Source organism: Carcharodon carcharias, chromosome 5 (assembly GCF_017639515.1).
Source record: "Carcharodon carcharias isolate sCarCar2 chromosome 5, sCarCar2.pri, whole genome shotgun sequence".
In the NCBI taxonomy this organism is placed as follows: Eukaryota; Metazoa; Chordata; class Chondrichthyes; order Lamniformes; family Lamnidae; genus Carcharodon; species Carcharodon carcharias.
Genome location: NC_054471.1, coordinates 192431227 through 192455867, shown reverse-complemented (window position 1 = coordinate 192455867; position 24641 = coordinate 192431227). Strand labels below are relative to the sequence as shown.

At 43.8% G+C, this 24641-nt stretch overlaps 2 protein-coding genes across 6 annotated transcripts in view; both read left to right on the top strand.

The window, feature by feature from the left end:
* dnmt3ab (DNA (cytosine-5-)-methyltransferase 3 alpha b) overlaps positions 1-19507 on the top strand; it is a 620530-nt gene extending 601023 nt beyond the window's left edge. For all 5 annotated transcript variants that reach the window (XM_041188736.1, XM_041188735.1, XM_041188734.1 and 2 more), the window contains one exon: positions 15304-19507. In XM_041188736.1, coding sequence (XP_041044670.1) covers positions 15304-15445 — 142 coding nt within the window. In that variant the 3' untranslated portion in view covers positions 15446-19507. The remainder of the gene's footprint in view (positions 1-15303) is intronic.
* Positions 19508-24191: 4684 nt separating this feature from the next.
* The window catches only part of LOC121278378 (dihydropyrimidinase-related protein 5-like), a 76521-nt gene continuing 76071 nt past the window's right edge, over positions 24192-24641 (top strand). Inside the window, exon 1 of the mRNA XM_041188738.1 lies at positions 24192-24452. Within this exon, the coding sequence (XP_041044672.1) occupies positions 24192-24452 (261 nt within the window). The remainder of the gene's footprint in view (positions 24453-24641) is intronic.

Sequence of the window (24641 nt, the reverse complement as noted above, 5' to 3'; positions counted from 1 at the left end):
AGTGCATCTAATGGTTCCCTTCTCAGGTAATCATTCTATGATTCAATGATTCTTTGAGAGACCAAAACTCTCTTTCAGTCTTAAATTTATTCAATGATGGAGCATCTATAATCTTCTGAGGAAGAGGATTCCAAATATTCACAACCGTTCGGGTGAAGAAATTTCTCCTCATCTCATTCCTAAATGTTAGCCCCTTATCCTGAGACTGTGCCACAGGCACAGTTTCCCCAGCCAGGGGAAGCAACCTTTCAGTCTACCCTGTCAAAGCCCTTCAGAATCTTATATGTTTCAGTGAAATCACCTCTCATTTTTCTAAATCCAGTGAATATAGACCCAAATTATCCAAGCCCTCTCCATAGGGGCCACAACCCTCTCACCTAGGTATCAATCTAGTAGACTTTTGCTGTACCATCTCCAATGCAAATATACCCTTCCTTAAAAATGGAGACTGAAACTGCACATGGTACTCAAGGCTTGCTCTCACCTGCATATTAGCTTTCTGTGTTCCTTTTATGAGTATACCCAAGTCCCTCTGACATCAACATTTACAAGCTTAACATCTTTTTAAAAATATTCTGTTTTTCTATTCTTACAACCAAAGAGAATAACCTCACACTTCACCACATTATACTCTATCTGCCACCTTGTTGCCCATGCACTCAACCTGTCTTTATCTCTTTGCAGCCTCCTCCTCATAACTTGCATTCTCAGCTAGCTGCGATCGTCAGCAAACTTAGGGCAGAACCTTGCCCTTGGATGGTGGGCAGGCAGCTGACCTCCGCCACTGAAACGGGGCCCGCTGCCATTTTAAGTGGGCGGGCCAATTAAGGCCCGCCCAGCGGCATCCCCGACAGGAAGTGCTATGCACTTCATGTTTGGGGGGGAGGGAATCCCCAGCTGTCAAAGTGAACTCTTTCACGCATTTGCGCGAAAGAGCGCCCTGCTCCCTGAGGCAAAGTCCTGTCTCAGGGAGAATACTGATAGTGCCAAAAACATTAAAAATAGAACCATTAAAAAATTATTAACATGTCCCCCTCATGTGACAATATCACATGAGATGGGACTTGTTAATAAAGACCACATACACTTTATTAATTTTTTAAAATACGGACATGAAACTTCATCCCGCCAATGGATGAAGTTTCATGAATAATCTGGAGCCCGCTGGGGCTCCTGGCCTGCCCGCCAGCCTCAAGCTTAGACGGGCAGGTCTTTAATTACTTTAAATAGCCTGTCAATGGCCTCAATTGGCCACTGACAGGTCGGTGGGCAGACAGCTGATTTCACTGTCCCCCCGGCTTCCTAAACATTTAAATGGACCGGGATGACGTCGGGGATTCCTCCCGACCTCATCCCGGGTCATTTTCCCCTCGGTGACCGGGCCCCGCCCCCAAATCGCCGAGGGGAAAATCCTGGCCTTAGATACATTCCTCTTTTTTTGTCTATATCATTAATATAGATTGTAAGTAGCTGAGGCTCCAGTACAGATTCTTGCGACACTCCACCAGTGACAGCCTGCCAACTTGAAAATGCCCCGTTTATACCTAGGCTTTGCTTCATGTTCATTAGCCAATACTCTTTCATGACTAATGTATCACCTCAAACACCATGAGTCCTTATCTTGTATATTACTCTTTTAGGCACCTTATCAAGTGCCTTTATGAAATCCAAGTATTCTACATCTACTGGTTCCCCTTTATCTAATCTACTAGTTACATCCTCAAAAAAATCTAACAAATTTGTCAAACATGATTTCCCTTTCATAAAACCATATTGACTTTGATCATACTGTGATTTTCTAAGTGCTTTATTAAGACTTCTTTAATAACAGATTCAATCACTTTCTCAACAACGACTGTCAGACTAACTGGCCTGTAGGTTCCTGTTTTCTCCAGCCTTCCTTTCTTGAATAGTAGTGTTACATTTGCCAACTTTCAGTCTATTGGGACCATTCTAGAATCTAGGGAATTTTAGGAAAATCATAATCAGTGCACCCACTGTCCCTGCAGCTATCTCTTTCCGAACCCTAGGATGTAGACCATCAGGTCCCAGGGATTTGATGGATTTTAGTCCTTTAAATTTCTCCATTGTTTTTGATATTAATTACCTTAATTTTCTCACTCTTATCAGCCCCTAGATTACCCTTTATTTCCGGTATGTTACTTGTGTCTATCTTCACAGTATAGGAAACAAAATATTTGTTCAATGTCTCTGCTATTGTCTCATAACCCATGATAATTTCTCTAAGGGACCAGCATTCATTTTAGCTATGCTGCTCCTTTTATTATACGTGTAAAATCTCTTACAATCTGTTTTTATATACCTGGATAGTTTATTCTCAGTTTCTATTTATTCCCTCTTTATCAATTTTTGGTCACCCTTTTCTGGATGGGGTTGGCTTAGGGAAACACCCTAAGACAATCGGAATCCTTAGGCTTAATACTACTCTTGCCAACACTATAAGCCTTTTCTTTTAATCTAATACTATCCTTAACGTCCTTAGTGATCCATGCCTGGATCTTCCTTGCTGAAATTTTGATTTTCAGTGGAATGTATTTTTGTTGAACATTTTGAATTGTTTCTGTAAGTATTTCCAACTGTTTATTTAGTGCCATACATTTCAATCTATTTACCCTTTTAACTTTAGCCAGTTTTCCTTTCATACCTATGTAATTGGCTTTGTTTAAGTATAAGATTCTTGTTTGTGATTGGAGTATGTCACTTTCAAACTTAAAATGGAATTCAATTGTATAATGATCACTGTTTCCCAGCAGATCTTCTACTACATTACTAGTTAACCCTGCCTCAGTGCACAATACTCTCTTCTTTTAGGCAGCCCCTTGGGATCAAGCGTGATTTGCTTCTGCTCCGATTCGATGGGTTCTGAGATTACTAAGTCCAATGTGCAATCTGCAGACTCTTACATGCAGGGCGGGTGGTGTTTGAAGGGTTGGGTAGACGGGTTGGTTTGAGGTGTGTGCACTCCCTCCAACTCCTCGACTTCACCTCTGCATCTTCCTGACAAAGTCTATTGATGTGTTCAGTGCCTTCCCGAATGAGCGTTCCCCTTTATGTCAGTCACAATCCAGGGGCGGGTGTGTTTAACCTCTTCAAGGACATCCCTAAAGTGTTTCCACTATCCTCCTGGGACTCTCCTGCTGCAACCGAGTTCCAAGTAGAGCAGTTGCTTTGGAAGTCTGTGGCCAGATACATAAAGGACATATATCACCTAGTGGAGCAGGTTTTGAATGATTAGTACCTTGATACTGAGCAAGTTGGCTTGGGAGAGGATGCTGCTGTTAGACCACCTTTCTTGCCATGGGATTTGGAGGATCTTGCAAAGGCATCACTGGTGGTACTTCTCCAGTGCTTTGAGGTGCCTGCTGCAGGTTGTCCAAGTCTCCAAAGCTTATAGGAGCGCACAGATCACTGCTGCCCGGTAAACCATGACCTTAGCTTCCAATCTGAGATCCTGGCCCTCAAATACTCTTTCAAATAGTCTAACCTTCGTTTAGCCAAAGGCTGAGCTGGCATATCGGAGGTGATGATGAATTTTTGTCATCTATTTCTGCGTTCATCAAGAGGAGTCTCCCAAGATATAGAAAATGTCCACATTTTCCAGGATCACAGCGATATCTTAATCAATGGGGGAGATGTTTTGCTGTGGAAGCTGATTGGAGGAGGGCTTTAGTTTTTTGGGCATTTAGTGAAAGGCCCATTTTCTCATATGCTTCAGAGAAAGAGTCGACAATGACCTGGAGCTCAGTTTCTGAGTGGGCACACACTGAAGCATCATCTGCATATTGAAGTTCAAAGATGAGGAGTGGTCTTGGTGTTTTGGTTTTGGATTGAAGGGGGAATTGATTGAACAGTTTGCCATCTGAGATTCACCAGGATGTTGCCTGGGATGAAACATTTAAGTTATGAAGAGAGGTTGGATAGACCTGGGTTGTTTTCGTTGGAGCAGAGAAGACTGAGGGGCGACCTGATCGAGGTGTGTACAAGATTATGAGGGGCATGGACAGGGTGGATAGGGAGCAGCTGTTCCCTTTAGTTGAAGGGTTAGTCACGAGGGGACACAAGTTCAAGGTGAGGGGCAGGATGTTTAGTGGGGATGTGAGGAAAAACTTTTTTACCCAGAGGGTGGTGACGGTCTGGAATGCGCTGCCTGGGAGGGTGGTGGAGGCGGGTTGCCTCACATCCTTTAAAAAGTACCTGGATGAGCACTTGGCACGTCATAACATTCAAGGCTATAGGCCAAGTGCTGGTAAATGGGATTAGGTAGGTAGGTCAGGTGTTTCTCACGTGTCAGTGCAGACTCGATGGGCCGAAGTGCCTCTTCGCACTGTGAGATTCTGTGATTCTGCTCTGTAGATTATCTCCACACTTGTGGGTAACTTGCTAGAGGTGACGTGCAGGGCAGGCTTGAGGTTTGTTGCACCCCAGGCAAATTGAATGCCAGCACCCTGAAGACTTTTAGCCATTTTGAAAAGGCCGAATTGTCCCAGATTTGCACAAAGTGCGGTAGATGTCAGGAAAAGGGACATTTTACCCGCCAGCCACAATGGTGGGTTTTCATGCCGTATCGTTCCATTTCTGATGTGTCCCGCCTTATCCATTATGCATTCCCGTGAAACATGCGGGATCGCTGGTGGGGCGGGCCTCTGAATCACCCGCCCCACTGTCACCTCAGGCCGTCAGTAATCAGGGCGCCATGTTTAAAGGAAGCCCCTGCACAGAGCTAGCACTCTCTAAGGGTTCAGAAGCTGATGCAAAGCCGTGGCTGCCAAAGAGGGGAAACAAGCTGCCCCCAGTTTTAGCCACGCCTCCCTCAGACACGTACTGGATTCAGTGGAGGCCCATTGTGTAGTCCTCTACCCCTGCCCTGGGTGAAGACCAGCAAGCAAGGTCACCTACTCAGTATAGGATGTGGGGGTGGTCAGCGCCAATGCCCTGCAAAAGAGGACAGTTACCCAGTGCTGAAAGAGGATAACTGATCTCTTCCATTCTGCCAGGGTAAGTCACTTTTCTCATCACTCTCAGCTCATGCACTCACAAACCCATCACACATCCACAGGGATCTCACTCACTGCCATTTGAAGGGACATCACCATTCACTCTCTCACACACACCTTCATCTGCCCTGCAGATCGGGTCGTCACCCCATCCATGGCACCACTCACCACCCAGACATGCCAAACGTCCTTCTCATCTGGCCTGGCAGGCATCCTGCATACACCCTCTCCGTGCAGGACAAGCTGGTACACAACAAAAGGGAGAGGTCACAGACAGCTGGAGAAATGCCTGACATCAGGTTCCTCACAGACTTTAAAAATAGAGTCATCCAGCTGGCCGGCGATGATCTGGACCGTTTCTGTGCTGACGGGGAGGTCGGCGGTGCTGTACCAAGTGAGGATCCAGCAGTGCAACATCCATCAGACAACCATGCCGTGAGCAGTTCCCCTGTTCCGCAGTCCCCTGTCATTCACTAATTGTCTTTCCATGCTTTTGCTGGCACGTCTGGGAAGCAGCTGAGGGGGTCCAGGAGCCAGTTTGTCGACTCAAGCCCCAAAGACACCTCAGAAGAAGAATCTAATGATACTCTAATTGAAGACCCGTCAGAGCGCTCACCCACACCCTCCACCAGCGCAGAGACACACACCTCGGTGGGACTTAGTTCGAGAGTAGCCTCAGGGTCACATTCTGGTGAGCACATCTCACTGTCTGATCCACAGCAGGTGGAGGCAGGGACTTCCTAGGTTTCCAGCACTCAAGAGGACTGCTGGAGGCTAGAAATCTGCTGAGTCCGAGTCAGATGAGGAGTCTCTGGACTCGGTCATGTCACAGTTGCTGGAGCTGCAAAGGCAAGCTCGGGAACATCAGGAAGGGATGTCCGCTGCACTCCTCAGATTGTAAGACACAATGGAGGAGTCCATCCACTTTCAGTCAGAGGTGATAGTGCCGGCATGCCAACACACTGAAGCCAATACTGGTAGCCGTAATGGTGTCCTTGGTCCAGGCCATTGGTCCTGCTTTGCTTTACGGGCTGAACGCCATCGCTGATGTCATAGTTGGCCTCCAGTAGTGTCAACGTGAGAGGGTTGTGGGGCAGCTCGATCTCACTCCGGTTTCCACTTCTCCTCAAGGAGTCAGCCAGGGGCCCTCGGGCATCCATGGGGAGGAGGATCAACAGGTGCACACAGCGGGTCCATCCAACCAGGTGCCTCCAGGAGTGGCCGGCCCATTCGAATCCCCTCTGCTTGTGACCCCAGCAGCTCCAGCTCCACAGGCCGAGGGGGCACACAGCAGGAGCCCGAAAGCAAGCCAGGGCCGTCTAGGTCTCGGCCCTCCAGTGGACACCAAGGTCATCACAGACAGGGTGTAGCAGTCAGCAGGCTGTCTCCACCTCCACTGTGGATGTCGGGGAAGCACCAAGACATAGTGCAGAGTTAGGAAGGTTAAGAAGATGTAGTTGAACAGCCTGGGCACGAATGTTAGTCACTTGTACATAATGTTCATTATTGTAAATAAACTCACAAGAATGTCTCCTTCCCTATGGCTCCTTTTTATGTTAAGCAGTGTTTGGGTCCCTGAGATGTAAAACCTTGGTTCCTGCACAGGGTAAAGGCAGGTGTCTGAGTCCAGGGCCTCTTCCCTGTGCAGTGTATAACTTTCAGACCCAAGTGATGATCCGGCTTCACACTCACTGAACACATTGGTAATGCCTGCACCTCGATGATGCAGGTCATTGCTGCCAGAATGTCGTGGACAGGAGTCACAGAGTTCCTTCATTCTCTCTGTGTGCTCTTAGTATCTTTGAGGTGGGGCTGGCCCCCATCTCTTCAACACCTGTGACCGGTGACACTGTGCTCCTGAAGGGGTCAGATGCTGAAGGCTGACAAAGGATCAGGTGCATTTAAAGTTTCATGGCTGCATCTCATGATATGACCCTGATCACAGAGCACAAGCGAGCTGCCCTCAGCCGGACAGGAGTCAGACATTCACGGAGGCCATGGAATGTCCTCACTGCACGTCGTCATCATCTTCCAGCAATCGAGCTACTATTAGGGCCTCCACCGGATCCCCATGTCATGAGCCTGAGCACTGAGGGTATGTGCGCCTCCATCAAACACACAGGAGTCAAATGTCCACAGATGCAAGGTGAGGATGTCAGGACTGTCCTCACTGCAGCTCATCATCATCCTCCATGAATCTTGCAGTTGTGAGGACCTCCTGAGCATGCCTCCCTTGTCTGGCCAGTGCAATGGCCTCATCTCTGGTATCCTCTGCTTCGAGGACCTTGTCATCATCATCATCCCCTTCAGCGTCCACTTTATTGGAAGATACATGCAGCTCCTCCATCTCCTACTCAGCCAGTCCGTCCCCCCATTGCAGCGCCAGGTTGTGGAGCACGCAGCAAGCGACGATGATGCGCGACACCCTCTAGGACTGTATTGCAGGGCTCCACTGGATCTGCTAAGTTACTGGAACCTCTTTCAAAATGCTTATTGTTTTTTCCACCAAAGTCCTCGTTATATTGTCGCTCTGCTGTAGTCTGAGGCCACCACATGGGTGTCATCAGCCACGTCCTCTGTGGGTAGCCATTGTCCCCTAGGGGCCAACCTGCAGCCTCTGTGGCCCTGGAAGATGTCAGGGATCTGAGACCTCTAAGGATGTAGGAGTCATGGACGATTCTTGGGAATCATGCGCAGACCTGTAGGATGTATTTGTGGTGGTTGGCATACCAGCTAAACATTCAGCGGGTGGAAGCCATTGCAGTTGACGTAGTTGACTGATTGTTGCCATGGAGATCTAAGTGCCATGCGAGTGCAATCGATGGCACTCTGCACCTGTGGAAAACCATAGATCTGTGCCAATCCCTGCACTCTTGCTTCCTGGCTTTCCTGATCACAGACAAAATGCACAAAGTTCTGTGCCTTCGTGAAGAAGGGCGTCTGTGACCTCCTGGATACACTTGTGCGTGGAGGCTTGCGCGATCCTGTACAGGTCACCAGCGGATCCCTGGAAGGAGCCACTGGCCTAAAATTGAGCGCTGTGGTCACTTGCTGCTTCAGGAGTTCTGTTGTTTTTCAACTTCGGTTCAGACTGGGGTAGCATTGAGACTGAGCCAGTTGGGGTATTGAGGACTGGAGTTCAGAATATTCAAGTCAAAGACGGGAGTCTCAGTTGAGGCATTCTTCCAAAAATTCTCTCCAGCAAGCGCTGACTGCATCTCTGTCCTTGATGAGTTCCCTCCATACTTGGCTGTCAGCGGGGTCCGCCCTTGAGTGCTTGGGTCATAGATCATTGTAACCGCACTGAAGAAACCACACACATCATTGATACCCACAAGTTGTTGTTGGATCTCTGTGTTCTTTCTACCCACCGTTTGTTCTTGATGTCGCAGGTTTTAAGCTGTGCCACTGCCTTCAGCCACCTGTGGGACTACTCCTTTTCTCTTGAGCTGTTGTGGAATTTCCACTCAATGGAAGCTTTGTGCTCAATTAGGTCCTGTATTTCTTGGCCATTTTCATCAAACCAGTCACAACATTTCCTGCGAGAGAGACCAGGGACTTTAGGGTCAACCAGGCACTATGGGCACACTGTAGCTCCTGCTGCCTGGAGGTTGAGAGGTTGGCAGTGAGGTACTGACTGGGAAGAGCCATCTTGGTGAGATCTTTGAGACTGTCGATGGTAATTTACATGCAGCATTGCTGCTGTTGCCTCCACTGTTTGGAGGCCAGGTTGATGAAAGTGGTAGATCAGATAAGGTCGGGGGTGTAGTGCTGCTGGAGCCCACTGGAGTGCCGTTCCAGCACCTCCTATTTAAAGGCTTTAATAGCTAGTCCTGTAATTCAGCACTCCACAAGATTCATAAGGACCATATCGAATAGTTACCAATACTGCCTGTGGCATTTAGACACCCGTCCTTAACTCGAGCTCTTGGGTCAACCCGAGCTGTACAAATCCAGTCTCTCCTTCCTGACAATACAAAACGTTGCTAAGGAAGTGAAATCACCCACAAAAGACGCATTGATATAAACTTCCGGAGGTCAGCTGTGAATTTTAAAACTAACATGAGAACAGTCCCGAAGATTGGTAGCTAGGAAAAGTCATAGGCTTTTCCATAACTCCGGCTGAAGCCTTACCCTTCTTCCAATATCCCCTATTTTACCTCCTATTTAAAGGCTGGATGGTAAACTCTCCTTTGCTGATTGGCCACCCGTTTTCTGCCCCACTTGATTATTCTTTCCACTGATCTCAGTGGAATCCACTCCATTAATTGTTTGACTGGATCTTCAGTCTGTAAGACCGGTGCTGATTTTAATCCTCACCGCCTCCAGTATTAAAGCTACTTGTTTCCAGGAGTAACACATGCAGGGGGATTTAGCTCATTCGTGGCAAAACTCAGAACCGGAAGGAAATCCTCTCACAACCACATGGAGCAGAGGCAGCCAGTGTGGGTGCCATGTCAAGTGATTTCTACCTGTATTATCATGTAGGACACATGGACAAGCTTGGTCCCAAGTTCCTGGAGTTTGAGTTCATGCTGGACACTAAGAGTTGACCAGAATGTCCGGAGCTCACAGTGTGGTTTTGACTCCGGAGTCTGAAGACTGGCGGAAGCTAAGAGGTGGCGGAGGGAAGGCCAGGCCCAGGGTCCTGGACCTCACGCTGCTGCTGCTGCTGCTGCTGAATGTCTCTGAGTCAATGTGCAGCAACAGCAGTAACTCTTCTGTACAGTTCCCTGACTGTAAACAAATACAGACCTTACAACTCCCTGCTCACAGCTTTCTCATTAACAGGCATTTCAGGGTCTTTTGAAGCTCAAGGTTCCCAGGATTTAAAGCAGCATCAACATCCCCAAACACCCTGCTGCCTTTGCCGACTGAACGTTAATTCCTGGGCTGTGATGGCCTGAGGATGTGAAACGCAGTTATAGTGTTTGTATTCCCTGCTGGCAGCTTTACATGGAATTTACAGCCACAGTATTTACAGGCCCTTTGGCCCACGTCCTCCATGTTAGCGTTTATGTTCCAAACAAACCTCCTCCCACCCTTCTTGATCATATTATCAGGGTAACCTTCAGCTTCTTTCTTCCTCATGGGCAGAATTCTCTGGTCGGCTAGCAGGGGTGGGGCCCGCTCGTCGACACATGAAATGACGCACGGTGATGTCGGGCGGGCATCCCAACGTCACCGCGTATCATTTAGATTTTCAGTTCGGCGGGCATGCAGCCGACTTGACTGCACACCCACCAAACTGTCAAAGGCCTATTAAGGCCATTTAAATAGTAATTAATTCAATAGCTGAGCTGCCTATCCAACCTTAAGGCTGGCGGGCAGGTGAAGAGCCCAGGCGACATTTGCATTTTTCATGAAACTTCATCCACAGGGGGGGTTGAGGTCTCATGAAGTGTTTTAAAAGTCAATAAAAATTTTAAAAATAATTCTTTCACATGTCCCAGCTGATGTGACAGTGTCACATGAGGGGACATATTTTAAAAGTTTTTATTTCCCTTTATTCAGATTTACACATGTCAAACCGATCTCCCTGAGGCACAGAGGTGCCTCAGGGAGATCTCTGTGCTCTTTCACGCACATGCACGCAAAAGAACGCAGGAAACGACTCAGGGAATCCCTCTCCCCCGCCCGCGTTTCCGGGCGAGCGTCACGCTGGGCAGGCCTTAATTGGCCTACCCATGTAAAATGGCGGTGCATCTCCGATCGGGGGCCGCCGATCGGGTTCGTGCCAGCCCCTGCACAACGCCCCCAATGGGGGGGGAAAATTCAGCCCCATGTGTTTATCAGGTTCTTTGAATGTATCTATACTGGAATCATAGAATGGTTACAGCACAGAAGGAGGCCATTCGGTACATTATCTCCATGTCGGTTCTCTGCAACAGCAACTCAGCTAGACCAACTTTTTCCTGTAGCCCTGTAAAATATTTTCCCTTCAGATAATTATCCAGTTCCCTTTTGAAAGCCACAATTGAATCTATCTCCACCATACACTCAGGCAGTGCATTCCAGATCCAAACCAGTTGTTGCATAAACCTTTTCCTCATGTCACCTCCCGTTCTTTTACTAATCACCTTAGGATTCTCGACCTTCTGCCAATGCGAACACTTCCTGCCCATTTACTGTATCCAGACCCCTCATGATTTTGAACATGCCTAACAAATCTCCTCTCAACCTTTTCTTCTCCAAGGAGAACAGCCCCAGTTTTGCCAAGCTATTCACATGACTGAAGTCTCTCATCCTCTGAATTATTCTCGTAAATCTTTTATGCATCCTTTCTGAAACCTTCCCATCCTTCCCGTTGAGGCTGAACCAGTGTTTTGTGGAGGTTCATAACTTACTTGCTTTTGTACTCTGTGCCCCTATTTATAAAACCCAGGATTAAGTATAGTTTATTAACTGCTTTCTCAAGCTGCCTTGCAACCTTTCATGAGCTATGCACATATTCACATATGTACATATCCCTCTGCTCCTGCATTTCCTTTAGAATTGTACCCTTTATTTTGTGTCACCGGTCCTCATTCTTCTGACCGAAATGTATCGCTTCACACTTCTCTTTGGAGGTAGTGGCACAGTGGTATTGTCACTGACTAGTATTCCAGTGACCCAGGGTAATGCTCTGGGGACACTGGTTCAAATCCCATCAAGGCAAGTGATGAAATTTGAATTCAATAAAAATCTGGAATTAAAAGCTTGATTGTCGATTGTCGTAAAAACCCATCTAGTTCACTAATGCCCCAGGGAAGGAAATATGACATCCTTACCTGGCCTACACGTGACTCCAAACCCACAATAATGTGGTTGACTCTTAAGTGCCCTCTGAACAAGGGCGATTAGGGATGGGCAATAAATGCTGGTCTAGTCAGCGACACCCACATCCCATGAATGAATTTTTAAAAATCATCTGCCATGTGTCTGTCCATTCCACCAGCCTGTCTATATCCTCTTGAAGTCTAACACTGTCCTCCTTACAGTTCACAATACTGCCAATTCATGCATCATCTTCAAATTTTGAAATTGTGCCCTGTACCCCCAGGTCTAGGTTATTAATATAAATCAAGAAAAGCAGTGGTCCCACTATATACCATTCCCCAGTCAGTAGTAAATAAAATTTTCTATAGTTCATGCTTTCAATAGGCTTGAATTAAATAATTAAACTATTGCATAATGAAATTCTCGCTATACTAAAGACTAATGATTCAAAATACCACGTGGTTCAAAATAAAATGCCTAACGGCATAATATTTTTCACTTAAAAAGCATCGTTTTAGTGATATTTGGGGGCTCAAATGATTAATACATAGGAAAACAATGTTATAGTAGATTTAGAAATAAAACACATTTTCTTAGAGCTGTTGCAGCTCAAAATTTGGCATTACGCCCCTGGATAAGGTGAAGGTCAATCCAGGAGTCGTCAGTCCCAGTCATGGCATGACTGATGTGGACATCTCTGTAGTCCCTCGCTTGAACAATGAAGTAGTCAAACAAGTGCTAGAGTTTGGACCGTGGATGTTGCCATGAAGCCTTGTGCTTGTTTTGTTGGCAGAACAGGGTGTTGGTTATGACAAGGACATGCTCTAGTCAATTTATCAGGAGGAGAACTCCATTAGAGTGTCCCTACTCCTTCCTTGCCTGTGATACCCTTCCAGAGATTTGTGTCCTTCCTGACTCTGGCATTGAAATATCTGAAGAGGATCAATTTGTCACCTGTTGGGACTCGGGCTACGGATTGTTCATGGTCAGTGCAGAATCCCTCTTTAGTGTCATCTGTTGCCTCAAATGTAGGAATGTAAACACTCATAACAAAGACATGCTGATTCCTTGTTAGGGTGAGCCAGGCAGTCACGAGCACTTGCTTATCCCACAGGAGCAGTCGCTGAGGTGCCAGACAAGCTCATTTTTTGTTGACAAAGCTCACCTTGTGGAGACATCGTACCTCTGCTGGAAGGCTCTTCCAGAAAAATGTACCTGCCGCCTTATTCGTTTAGCTGGCCTTCTCCAGCACATCGTGTCTCACTTAGGGTGGCAATGTTGACATCAAGATCACTGAGTTCCAGGTTATGGTGACAATGCCAAGCTCAGATCTGTCACTGTTGGGGTTGTCCATGACGGTCCTGAAGTTCCAGTCTTAATCTTAATTTTGATGTGTAGTAAATGTCTATGCATGATTTTGTTTTATGTGGGGTCACACCCTGACTACCACATGATCCAAGGCAAGGGGGTTCCAAGAGAATTGGAGGCCAGGTTCTGCTAGGAGACATTAGCACATTCTGTGCATGTTGATATGCACAATATTGTATCAAAAATAACTTTATCACTGTTGGTGCAACAATATATTGTTTCAGTAAACAGTCATGAAAATATTCTACAAACTAATTTTCCAGACTACCTTTGCCACTTGGACTTGTCCAGACTTTATGAAGATTAAATTTTCCCACAACTATTACATTGCCTTTGTTACAATAATTTCTTGTTTAGTGCTCTGTCCAACTGTTGGAGGTGCCTTCTTTCAGATGAGACATTAAACCGAGGCCCTGTCTGCCATCTCAGGTGGATATTAAAGTTCCCGTGGCACCAGTTTGAAGAAGAGGAGAGTGCTGCTCCTCACTCTACGGTACTCCTGACAGCCACAAACAATTCAGTCACCACCTCTGCAAGTATCCAATTAGAAGTTGCTCCGTCCCAACGACTTACTCCTTCCAGTTGTATGTCCTCCTCCCTCTCCAACAGTGACACCAGTGCATAGTGACTGTTCCCATGTATAGAGTGAATGTATCTTACAGCCTCACACTGAGCATCTAAATTCAAAATTCTGAACTAACTGAGCAGAAAGTAAAAACCTTTCCTCATGCATTGTGAGTCCAGGCTGTGAGTTATATAGGGTGGCTAGTAACAAGTTCAAAGTACTTGTCAAGTGACTACAAATCGGTGGAAATTGAAGCTCATCCAAAACTAGATGTTGTACAAGCAGCCTGATAACATAGAGGCAGAAGGAGGGTTGGAAGAGATCATGGAGAGGTAGAACTGGGCATCATCAGTGTACATGTATTCGCTGGCCCTGCATCTTTGGATTTTGTTGTTAAGGCATGTCGATGGGAAAGGGGAGGGACCAATGATATATCCTTCAGAAATCCAGAGGTAATATTGTGTACAGGAAGAGAAGTCATTGCTGGAAATGATCAGACTATGAATAGGAAAGAGGGGATCTAAGCAAGTGCAGTCCCACTGAACTGTACAAGAGATGATAGGCATTTGAGGCATTATAGCTCACAGAGTCACATGAGGGGACATGTTTTATTAATTTTTTATTTATTTATTTCTTTTTTACACAGCGCTTCAATCTCCCTGAGGCAGCTCCTTGCCTCAGAGAGATTGAAGTGCTCTTTCTCATGCGTGCGCGAACTGCGCGCTAGGCCCGGCTCTCCTTCCTCCCCCCCGCCCGTACAGGCAGCGCTCAGCGCTGCCATTCTCGATCCACGCAGGGCGGGCCTTACTTGGCTTCCTGACCACCCCCGCCGAGCACCCCTCACCAAGGGCAAAATCCTGTCCTTGGAGTTGCAAGAAAGGTTGGCACGAATTTTGGAGGCAACAACACATTCAAAAGCTTTGGAGCGAAAAGGGGGGTTGGAAATAGTTAAGAGTTTGCAAAGACGGAGGGGGTCATGGGTGAATTTTTTGAATAATCTCAGCTTTCTCTTTAAGTTCCTCCATTTCATCATACCAAACTATCCCTGAAGTCTCTTCAAGCCCTCGCTGCACTTTTCACAGCACAAGTGCCCAATAAAACAGTGCGTTAATAAATTGCAGCTTACAGCAAAAATTATGTTTCAGCCTCACATCATTACAAAATGCAATAAATGGAACGGTTGCTGCTACTTGCTATCAAATCATGTTATAACCAGGTTACGTGTGAGAGATAGAGGAGTGAAACATTCGGCATTCTCTTAGTTTATGAAATATTCAACCTACTGATGGGAACTCATTTTTCAGAATAACTAGGCCATTTTTTTTTTTAATGTGAACTGGCTCTCAAACCAGCTGCTTGTAGAGAAAGGAAATATAAACTTTTCTTGTTCAAATCTGGCAATTTTTCCAGGTTTCATCCAGAAGTGGCATTTTTGCACATGTCCCCTAATATCAATTCATTGATTTATGACTGCGTACATATAGGTATATGGATGGAGAGGCTTTTTTTTAATAATCCTGAAGCACTACAGGTTTCATTGGAATGAGGCATCGTTGTAATGCTCTTGACAATTGACCTTTTTCACTTTCTCTTCAGGGTGTTTGGTTTCCCAGTCCATTACACAGATGTCTCCAATATGAGCCGCCTTGCCCGACAAAGACTTCTCGGGAGATCCTGGAGTGTTCCTGTCATACGTCACCTGTTTGCACCACTGAAAGAATATTTTGCCTGTGTTTGAAAACAAAGAAGACAAAGGAACTTGTTTAAAAAAAAAGGAAAGAAATTAATTTCCTGCAAGGAAAATTCACATTCTGTTTAGATGTTACTTAATTTCACAATTTTAAATGTCACCCTTTTTATCCTATTTAATTTTTTTAAATGTTTTTAATTTTCAGCTATTTTAATGGGTGATTTTGTAATTTTTGTTTATGTTGTGTTCAAGCTGTACTTGAGATGAGGCTGTTCAATCCTTTGCAGCACTGGGAAAATGACAATTTTGCCTTGTGTAGGTGGATAGGAGCACCAAGAAGAAGCTGGATTTGAACAGAGCCTGGAACATCAAGTCAGCCAGCTGAGCCTTGCCTTACCAGCACCATTTCTGGTATCTATCTCGAGCAAAAAAAATCAAAGCTACATACAAATACTATACAATACTTCAGGTGCCTACAACCAGAAACCATGAAGAAACAGTACATCAGCTGCCAGTACCTCTCATTTACAATACACTGATAGTTGTTCGAAAAAGGTACTACTGTGCAACAATTTCTGCAATGGTGCTTTTACAAAAGGTGATTGAAAACATCAGCTCTGATGTTGCCTTACCGTTTACAAGAGGCAGAATTGTAAAATAATCAGGAAAGAGCAACATTTAATGTTGTCGAGGTGGTCTTTAGTGGCTTGAGTGTGAAAATGTAGTAATGTTTTCATATGCTCAAGAAGTCACTTTTAAGGACTTTTGCCATGACTGTAATTTTTCTATCATGTTTGTACAATAAGAAAAAATATATAACAGAAAATGGTGCTTTTTTCTTAAGCTTTCATCCTTGGGCTAAGGCCTGGTGCTTACTTAACAGGTCACTTATAGGCAGCACAAATAGCCAGCCAACATGCAGTGATGTTTTTGGTCATCCAAAACTAAATGACAGGCTGCAGTTTTTTACTGAAGGACTGATGAATTTTTTACATCTGTGTTTTCCTTTTTTTTTTTTTGGTTGATTTTTTTAAAATTTCCTAAGGGGTCTCTTTTATACCAGGACATACCCCTCCTTGTAGCTGCATATAATCAGGTACAAGTCAATACAGTGCAGCTTGATGGTGTAATTTTGCCTCTTTTTCTTCTTTTGTTCCCATTTCCTTCCTTATCCTTTGGCTTATCTTTTTTTTGTTAATCTACGTTTTTTGTTGTTTATAAGTTGTTTTATGCGAATCGTATTTCTGCTGTCAGTACTTGATCAAACACAGCCGACAGTTTCCCATGAAACAGTTGTCGATTCATATGGTGCTACACATTTTTTTTCTGAAATTGATAAAAAATCTGCTATCTTGACAATGATTTATTAAGTTCTCATAGTCAAGGAAAAGCACTATTATTTTACTCTTTTAAGAAAAGAAAAAGGCATTTTAACTTTGTACTTGAAAAGAAAAAAAATCAGTTTCATGTGTTTTAGCCTAGACAGTGCCGTAGTTGGTGCTTATTTGTGGGAATCATGTATTCATATTGAAGACAATGTAGTAAATTTGCTAATACTTTTACTGTTACATATGTATTTGCTTGATCCCCAGCAGCAGTGCATTTTCTTTCCACATTCCACGCAGCAAACAGTATTTTTTGGTTATATTTCTTCATTTTAATGTCATAACTTTGATAATATTTATTGACAATAATGTGCATTTCAAAGTTAAGAGATTTCACTGAAGGTTGTATTTCAGTGAATATTGTATTACTGTGTATTGCTCGTGACATAGCTGTTTATGGAAAGGTCAGTACGTGCAGCAGATGTAGCAGTCAATCTCCACCCCGTTTTCAATGCCCAAAATGCTCCTTTCTCATGTACTTGTGCTGGAGAACACTTGAATAAATGTATTGTTTTTTTGTGCAAAGTGTACACAGTTGTGTATCGGTTTGTTGTGTATTCTTTTGTTCTTCTAGTATATTGTTTCTTTCTACTGTAGATCCAGTTGGCTGACATCTAGGAAATAAAATCGCACCCATGTATGATCTGGTTCCCTTAAATTAATCAGAGTAGGTGGTTTGCTGCTGAGGAGCAAAAAGAAAATTCCAATAGTTTTATTCCGAAACAGCCAGGTTGTTATATTGGCACACTAGAAAAAAACAGTTTCTCTTACTGTATGTGAACGTTTTCAGACTCCCATGTTTCCATTTCTCATATGATGAAGGAACTCTGCTGTCCTAAAAGCTAATGTGTTTCAGATGTGTGCATCTGATCCAATAAAAGGAATCATATGCAACACTTTGGCAAGTTTACTCAGAAACCAATCCTCTGCCTAGTGTTCTAAACTGTGTGCTGCTGTGTTGTGGGGAAATTTAAGCTTGTAACACTGCATTTTTTTCACCACATGGATGGCCACATTTTGCTGCCTCTTTGCTTACCTGCTGACTTCATTGTGGACATGTTTCCCAGCACAAATGGTCCCAGGTGCGTCACATTATCCAGAGTACTGAGTTGCAAAGTGCTGATATTATTAGACAATACATGTATTGTACAATCAGCATAAAATTAAATAATGAAATGTTGAAGTTAAAGATGACCTGTGCGAATCTGTTCCTTTTGGAGCAGTGTTAGCCTATAGTTGGGGAAGCACTTTTTAACTGGTAACAACTTGAAGGACTAAAAAGCTCTTTGTTTTCCCTCCTCTTCTGTGGCATCCAATGTTTTGTCAGAAGGGAACATTTATGCCAATAAAACTAAGAGCTTCTCATAAAATGTATATCCAAGTAACATCCCAATTAGGACAATTAGTACAGATTAGTAACTAATTACAAATACTTGTTAAGTTTAAAAAATGTAGGGCTGGGGGAACTCTTGATACTCCAGTAGCCAGCAGATATAAGGCCCCACCCCCTTAATGATATATTTTTCTATTTATATTCTCTCCCAATTTTTACCATTTTTCCCTAACATGACAGCTCACCTCTATGCTGCTTTTCTTCAGCTAGGACAGTGGAGAGCTCCAAGCTGTGGCTTCCTCCATAAATTACACTGCTATTCCTCTATCTTCAACCAATAGTCAATGTGCAATTATATGGGACAAGAGTAGTCTCTTAGTCCCTAGTAGAATTGAAAATTGTACTACTTTGAGACACTCACTAAGCTGCCAGTTGAAAAATGGTTGAGTTCATCCCAATTTAAGAAAGCAGATTCAAATGATATTGATGCTTTTGATTTGAACTTGTAGTCTCTGTGTTTTATTATGTTCTAAGCATTATAGTTTATAAAGCAGCCCATCTGCTGCAATGGTAGAGTATTTTTCAGAAGACAAGTCTGAGCAAAAGGTTTGTTTGCTTGTGATTGGGCTGCTCAATATGGATATTTTGAACTATATTAAACTCCAGCTCAATAGAGGAGAAAAGCAGGACAAAACCTGCCCTGCTCAAGGTTCCCTCCTGTTATGTGATCCTAGAGCAGCAATTCTCCACAGCTTGAAACTGTCCCTTCCTCCCCACTGAAAAATGAAGCATAATGGTGCTAAAGGGTGGCAACTGTAAGGATTTAACGGGGGAAAGAGGTACAAAATATTTTTTTAAATGCTTAAAAAAGTACTCAGTACATAAAAATCTAGCTGTGATAAATTTGGAGTCCATTCTGGAGCACATTGTATCACACCAGGGTTAATGGCAACTCCAGTGCACAGAAAAACTATCTTAAAGGGGCACTGATGTCACAAAAAAGTATTTTGAGAAAACTTTTTTTGTTTACAAACACACATGCAATTGTTAATTGTCCAAAAGACATTACTGTATCATTCGTTCATGATATCATCATGATTCAAAATGGTGCACGCCTATTTTCTCTCTCCAAACAAAAAAAGGTTTGCCAAACACTTTTTCATGAAGGCAGTATCCCTTTAAATAAAATGAGGTATTCTCTCATCTCTTTCCTTTAATATATATACCCCACATCCATCATTGATATTATGATTATATAAGGTGTAACCCTGCTATGTGACTGTTACTGTAAGGATGGTTAATGTAACTGCTCAAAATTTATACTGGTACATTTATTTGTGACTGTATGTCTGTTAAACCTCAATAAAATGTTATACAAAATTGCACTGCTAAGCAACAAATGTATGATTGCCTTCAGTTTGTTAGTTCTGTGATAACTACACTCACTGCACTAATTTTATTATTGAGAACAGCCCAACTCGTCATTCATGCATATTTTCCATATAATTTACCAAAATTATGCTCTATTTTATACAGAAAAAATGAACCATACAAGATTCAATTGAGGAAAAAAGCTTTTATGAATTCTTATTATTTTGAAGGATAATTACACATTACAATGATATAAAGTTTTGACATGATTTTAATAAGTTACATGTGCTGTAATTGAAAATTAAACAAAAATATGTGAAAGCTAATCGGCCAAATTGTTCCAAAAAATAGGCTTAACCTTCAATAACTGGATGTCTCCAGGCAGTTACTCTGCAGTCAAACAGCTTATGACCCTTTTCCAAGATCATCAATCAAAATCTAAATTTGCTGTTCATTAGCAGGTAGTTATAGTCAAACCCTTTATAATCAGACGTTCATAAGTGGCAGACCAATATCCAAATAGTAACACAAGCAAGTGCAGTCAGAAAAAAAGCCTCCTCTCTCAGAGCATAAAAAAATTCTCACTGACATCCAAAGGTAATAAAGCAACACTCCAGACAAAAAAACAGAAAATGCTGGAAATACTCAGCAGATCTGGCAGCATCTGTGGATAGAAATAGTGTTCATGTTTCAGGTCATGACCTTTCATAAGAACACTCAAGAATAGCTATTTCTACTAGTTAATCTTTTGATCTACTTAAGTTCACACTTTTTTTCACAAATTTCTTTATACAGCTTCAGTTGTTAGACAAATACAATTGTTTCTTAATATATATTTTCATTGCTTGACTGAGCAATGCATTGAAATTGCATTAGTAAACTGCAGAACAATTGTGGATATCAAACAACCATGATACCTAAAACAAAAACTTTTAAAAATTCCTGCAAAGATCTTATGTAACACTAGCTTCACTTCTTTTTCAGCCTTTTTCAAATTGATTGACTGTAAACATTCTTGTAAACATTGTCACTCGTTATGGAGCTGAACATGGTCTGTTCATATATTACAGCTTACCAATATTCATTTGGGATTCCCTTGGCATTACATATCCATTACACTCCTCAGTAAAGCATAGAGAATACATCCCCGACACAATCCAATATCCCATGACTGGAGCATGCAGTTCAGCATTTCAATGTTTTTGGGTGGGTGAAAGAAGTTCTTCTCATATTGTACAAAGGAATACCTAAGGGAATTAAACACCCTTTCCTCACCTAGAGTTCCTCAGTGCCAAATTAATTGTGAAGCTGAGAGCACCGTTTGAAGTCCTACTTCTAGGCTTCTTTCAGGATTCTGTACAACCATAAACTAGGGGGTACAAAAGAGTGGGTTGAAGTAACCAATCTTCTAATTCTCCAATCTGTGTAGGGCTTTTGCTCTGCATCATCTCATAGTGAAATATTTGAGAGCAGGGACATAATTTATGACAGCAATGGCTGCAATACCACTTTCTGCCAAAATGTGGTATAACGTGTCAATATTCTGTGCCAAAACATAGAAAATTTTTAAAGGTATTCTTATTTTTTCTTCAACAACTATAACTCTACAAATTAATCCCAAATTCCATTGCTTGAATTCTGCCATGGGACAATCAATTTTGTTGCAAATCAGGGTTCTACGTTTTTTTACTTTCCCCTACTGTCACATGTCGCCTGTGCCAGAAGAATTGGCAGCCAAACAGCTCCAGGATGTCTGGTCACTCTAGCTCAAAAGTAACTACTTCCAAGCATATGAGTCATCTTAGAGATGAGTTTTCCCCATAGTTTCCTTTCCAGGGAAGTGCCAGTTCTTTGTTTAATGATGATCGGAAATAATGCAGCTGAAGTTGGGAACTCACCAATGTGGTGTATCATAGACCATCAGTCCACACCTCACTACTCTGAAGCTATCAGATAGAGTTCCAATACAGATGTACGCCATGGATTTGTTACTGAGAGACAAAAAAAGTAACTGCTACATTTGGATCTATCACAACCAAGTCCACTGTAAGCCAAACACAGCTATAAAAGTTCAACTTCTGATCAAATTCCAAGACTTTAGAAACCTACTTACTATTATCACTGAACAAATAATACCTTAGAATGAATGAGATAAATTTATACTCCGTTAATTTTAGTAACATTTACAGATTTTGCATTTTCCTTTCCATCTTACATGTCTCTAATATCTGCAAAAGTACCTTGAAAACTTTCAAATGTTAGCTAATTTTTGTTTTGTACTGTGGAATATTGAGCTTTAAAATAAACTTATTTTTCACTGATTTTATAGTTCCAATTCTATCACCTGAGAACCAGTCTCCAAAAAACATCAACCAGCCTGCATGACAGAATTAGGAATCACAAAAAAAAGTTAATTTCATTAATACCACCAGGATTTTAAAAATTATTATACTAATTTTGATTCATACAAGTATTATACTAAAAAGCTGATAGATTTTGCAGTATTTAATCTGGCTCCAATGTATAATGTATGGAGTTTAGCTTCTTGAAATATAAAAAATATAAAACCAGCCATTTGATTCTGATGTGCTTCTTGTCTCAGATCAAAAGGTTTAGGTCAATTCAAGGCTTACTCCAAAATGGCACTTCAACAGTATGAGATGGGGTAAGTAAACTGGGAAAAAGTAGTCCAATGATATTATGGATCATGAGTTGCCTCACGACTCTAGCATTAGTCTTAATGATTGATGTGCCAATCTATTTAACATGAGATGTTGCACAATCTAACAGCAAAGATAAATCAGTCATAAATTCCTATGATCGTCAGATATTCTGTACATTTTGACTAAGAAGCCTACAGGTTTTCTACTTCATCTCATGGATGAAAGTGTAGCCCAAAGTTGAGAGCAGCCCTTTTAAACAGTACTTCAGTTGATCAATCCATAAAGCACTTTGGGGGACTGCATCATAAAGCTCATTCGGTTGTCTGTCCTACCACTGCCTTAAAATTAAGTAATCCATGGTACTACTTTTGCAATTTGTATGAATCCTGCCCTGCTAGCTGCAAAGGTTCAATCAGGAATGAACTGTTTTGGCCCGTGTGTCACATCTGCATGGAGTGTGAGTGCTGCAAATCAATTTCACTATATAAAAGGGCTGCTTCTCAGCTTTGGACTCCACTTTAGTCCCATTCTCTTGACTTTTAGCCAACTAGTGAAGAGGAGGACAGACAAGGCAGAAGACCTCTTTTTGGGTCTACGCCTGGGCCTAGCAAGGTTAGCCATCCGCAATTCCAGGTTGGATTCGGTCTGTGGTGTGGTTGCTCTGGCTGTCTGCCTCTCTTTTGGGGCTTTGTCCACATCTAGTGGCCCTAAAGAAGGACCACACACAAAGGCCATCTGAATGTTTGAGATTTTTCACAGTGGGTACCGCAGGGACTGGAGTGCATAGTTGACATGGGTGTAAACATAATTTAAGTTTCCTTTGACTATGATTGTGTCTTTATTATATGTGTCCTTCTAAAAAGGAGGCACTTTTGTTAGTTTTTGTGTTAATGATACTAAAGCAACCCAGTGGATCTTTATGGGTGGATTCGAAGAAGCAATGAGGAATCAGGCTTAGCAGTTGGTGATCAGTGGAGATGGAGATCGAGATGGACAGGAATCACATGAAGTGAGGGTGTGCTGTCCAAGATGGAGCCATCAGCGACAGATTTTAATATCTGCAAGACCTCAAGGAATTGGTGGAGTTGGGATCTAATTCCCATGCTTTATAAATATTTTATGCGATTGTCCACTTCGGTGAAATCATAAATAGGGAAAAGCAACAGCCCTCCTTAATGATGATGGCCTGTGAGAAGGATTTATATTCAAAAATGTCTGCCTCAGATTACATGTGAGCAGAAACATGGACAACTGAAAATCATCTGTTGGTGTACAAGGTCGAGGGATCGTAATGTATTTCATTGGATTTCATCTAAAGTTGCATTAAACATAATTTTTTTTTAGAAAGTTTTCCTTTGGCAGTATTATTGCGTGATTGATTTATAATTGATTTGTGCAATATTACATACAAATAGCAAAATAAATGTCACCGGTCAGCGTTACCGTAGCGCGGTGGATAAAACTGAAACAATGCCTTAGGCGATGCGGTCTTTCAGCGCTTCTCCCTGGACCTGATCTAAGATTCCAGGACCACGCCAATCTGGCTCGAAGCGCACTGGGACTTGGAGTCCGCCGGCCGTGCCCCTCTCCGTCTTGCCGGAGGGGGCGGCCGAGGGGGCGGAGACTACAGCTCCCAGGGACCACCGCGCTGCGCTGTCCGCCGGGCTCCCTCCACGCGGATTGGCTGGTGGGCGACAATCGCGCGATCCAGGGGCTGCGCGGCTTTTGCCCACTTGCCCACGGTCGCCGAGGCGAGAGGACGGGGAGAGAGAGAGAGAGAGAGAGAGAGAGGGAAGAGGTTTGGGCTTCCACAACCCCCCCCCCCCACCTTTCCACCACCTCAAAACCCAGATATTATTATTATTAATAATAATAATAAGAGTAGACCCCCCCTCATTCTCTCACGCATACACAACCGAATTGTCATTAAGCGGGTGGGGGAGCTTGTCTTCACCGGTTGAGTTGAGGGGGGGCTGGGGCTGGGGCTGGGGCTGGGGGTGGGGTGGGGGGGGGGAGTTGCGGTTTGCTTTTGTTGGAGAACAATGCACGCCAGCGCCAGCGCCCTGCGGACCCTCATCAAGGGGGGCCGGGTGGTCAACGACGACTGCACCCAGGAGGCCGACGTCTACATCGAGAACGGCGTCGTCCAGCTGGTCGGCCGGGAGCTCATGATTCCCGGCGGGGCCAAAGTCATCGACGCCACCGGCAAGCTGGTCATGCCGGGGGGCATCGACACCAGCACCCACTTCCAGGAGACCTTCATGAACGTGACCTCGGTGGACGACTACTACCACGGCACCAAGGTAAGAGGGGAGAGGGGGGGGCGCGGAGCCGTGGGTCTCCCCGACACCCGCCTCCTGCAAGGGAAAGGTTGGGGGGGGGGGGGGGGGGGGTGGTGGGGGTGGTGGGTGTGGGGGAAGAAGCCCGCCGGCTCCACCCGCCTTAATTCCAAGCCCTCGGTTCCCGTCGCCGCTGGTGTGAGCGTTTGGAGC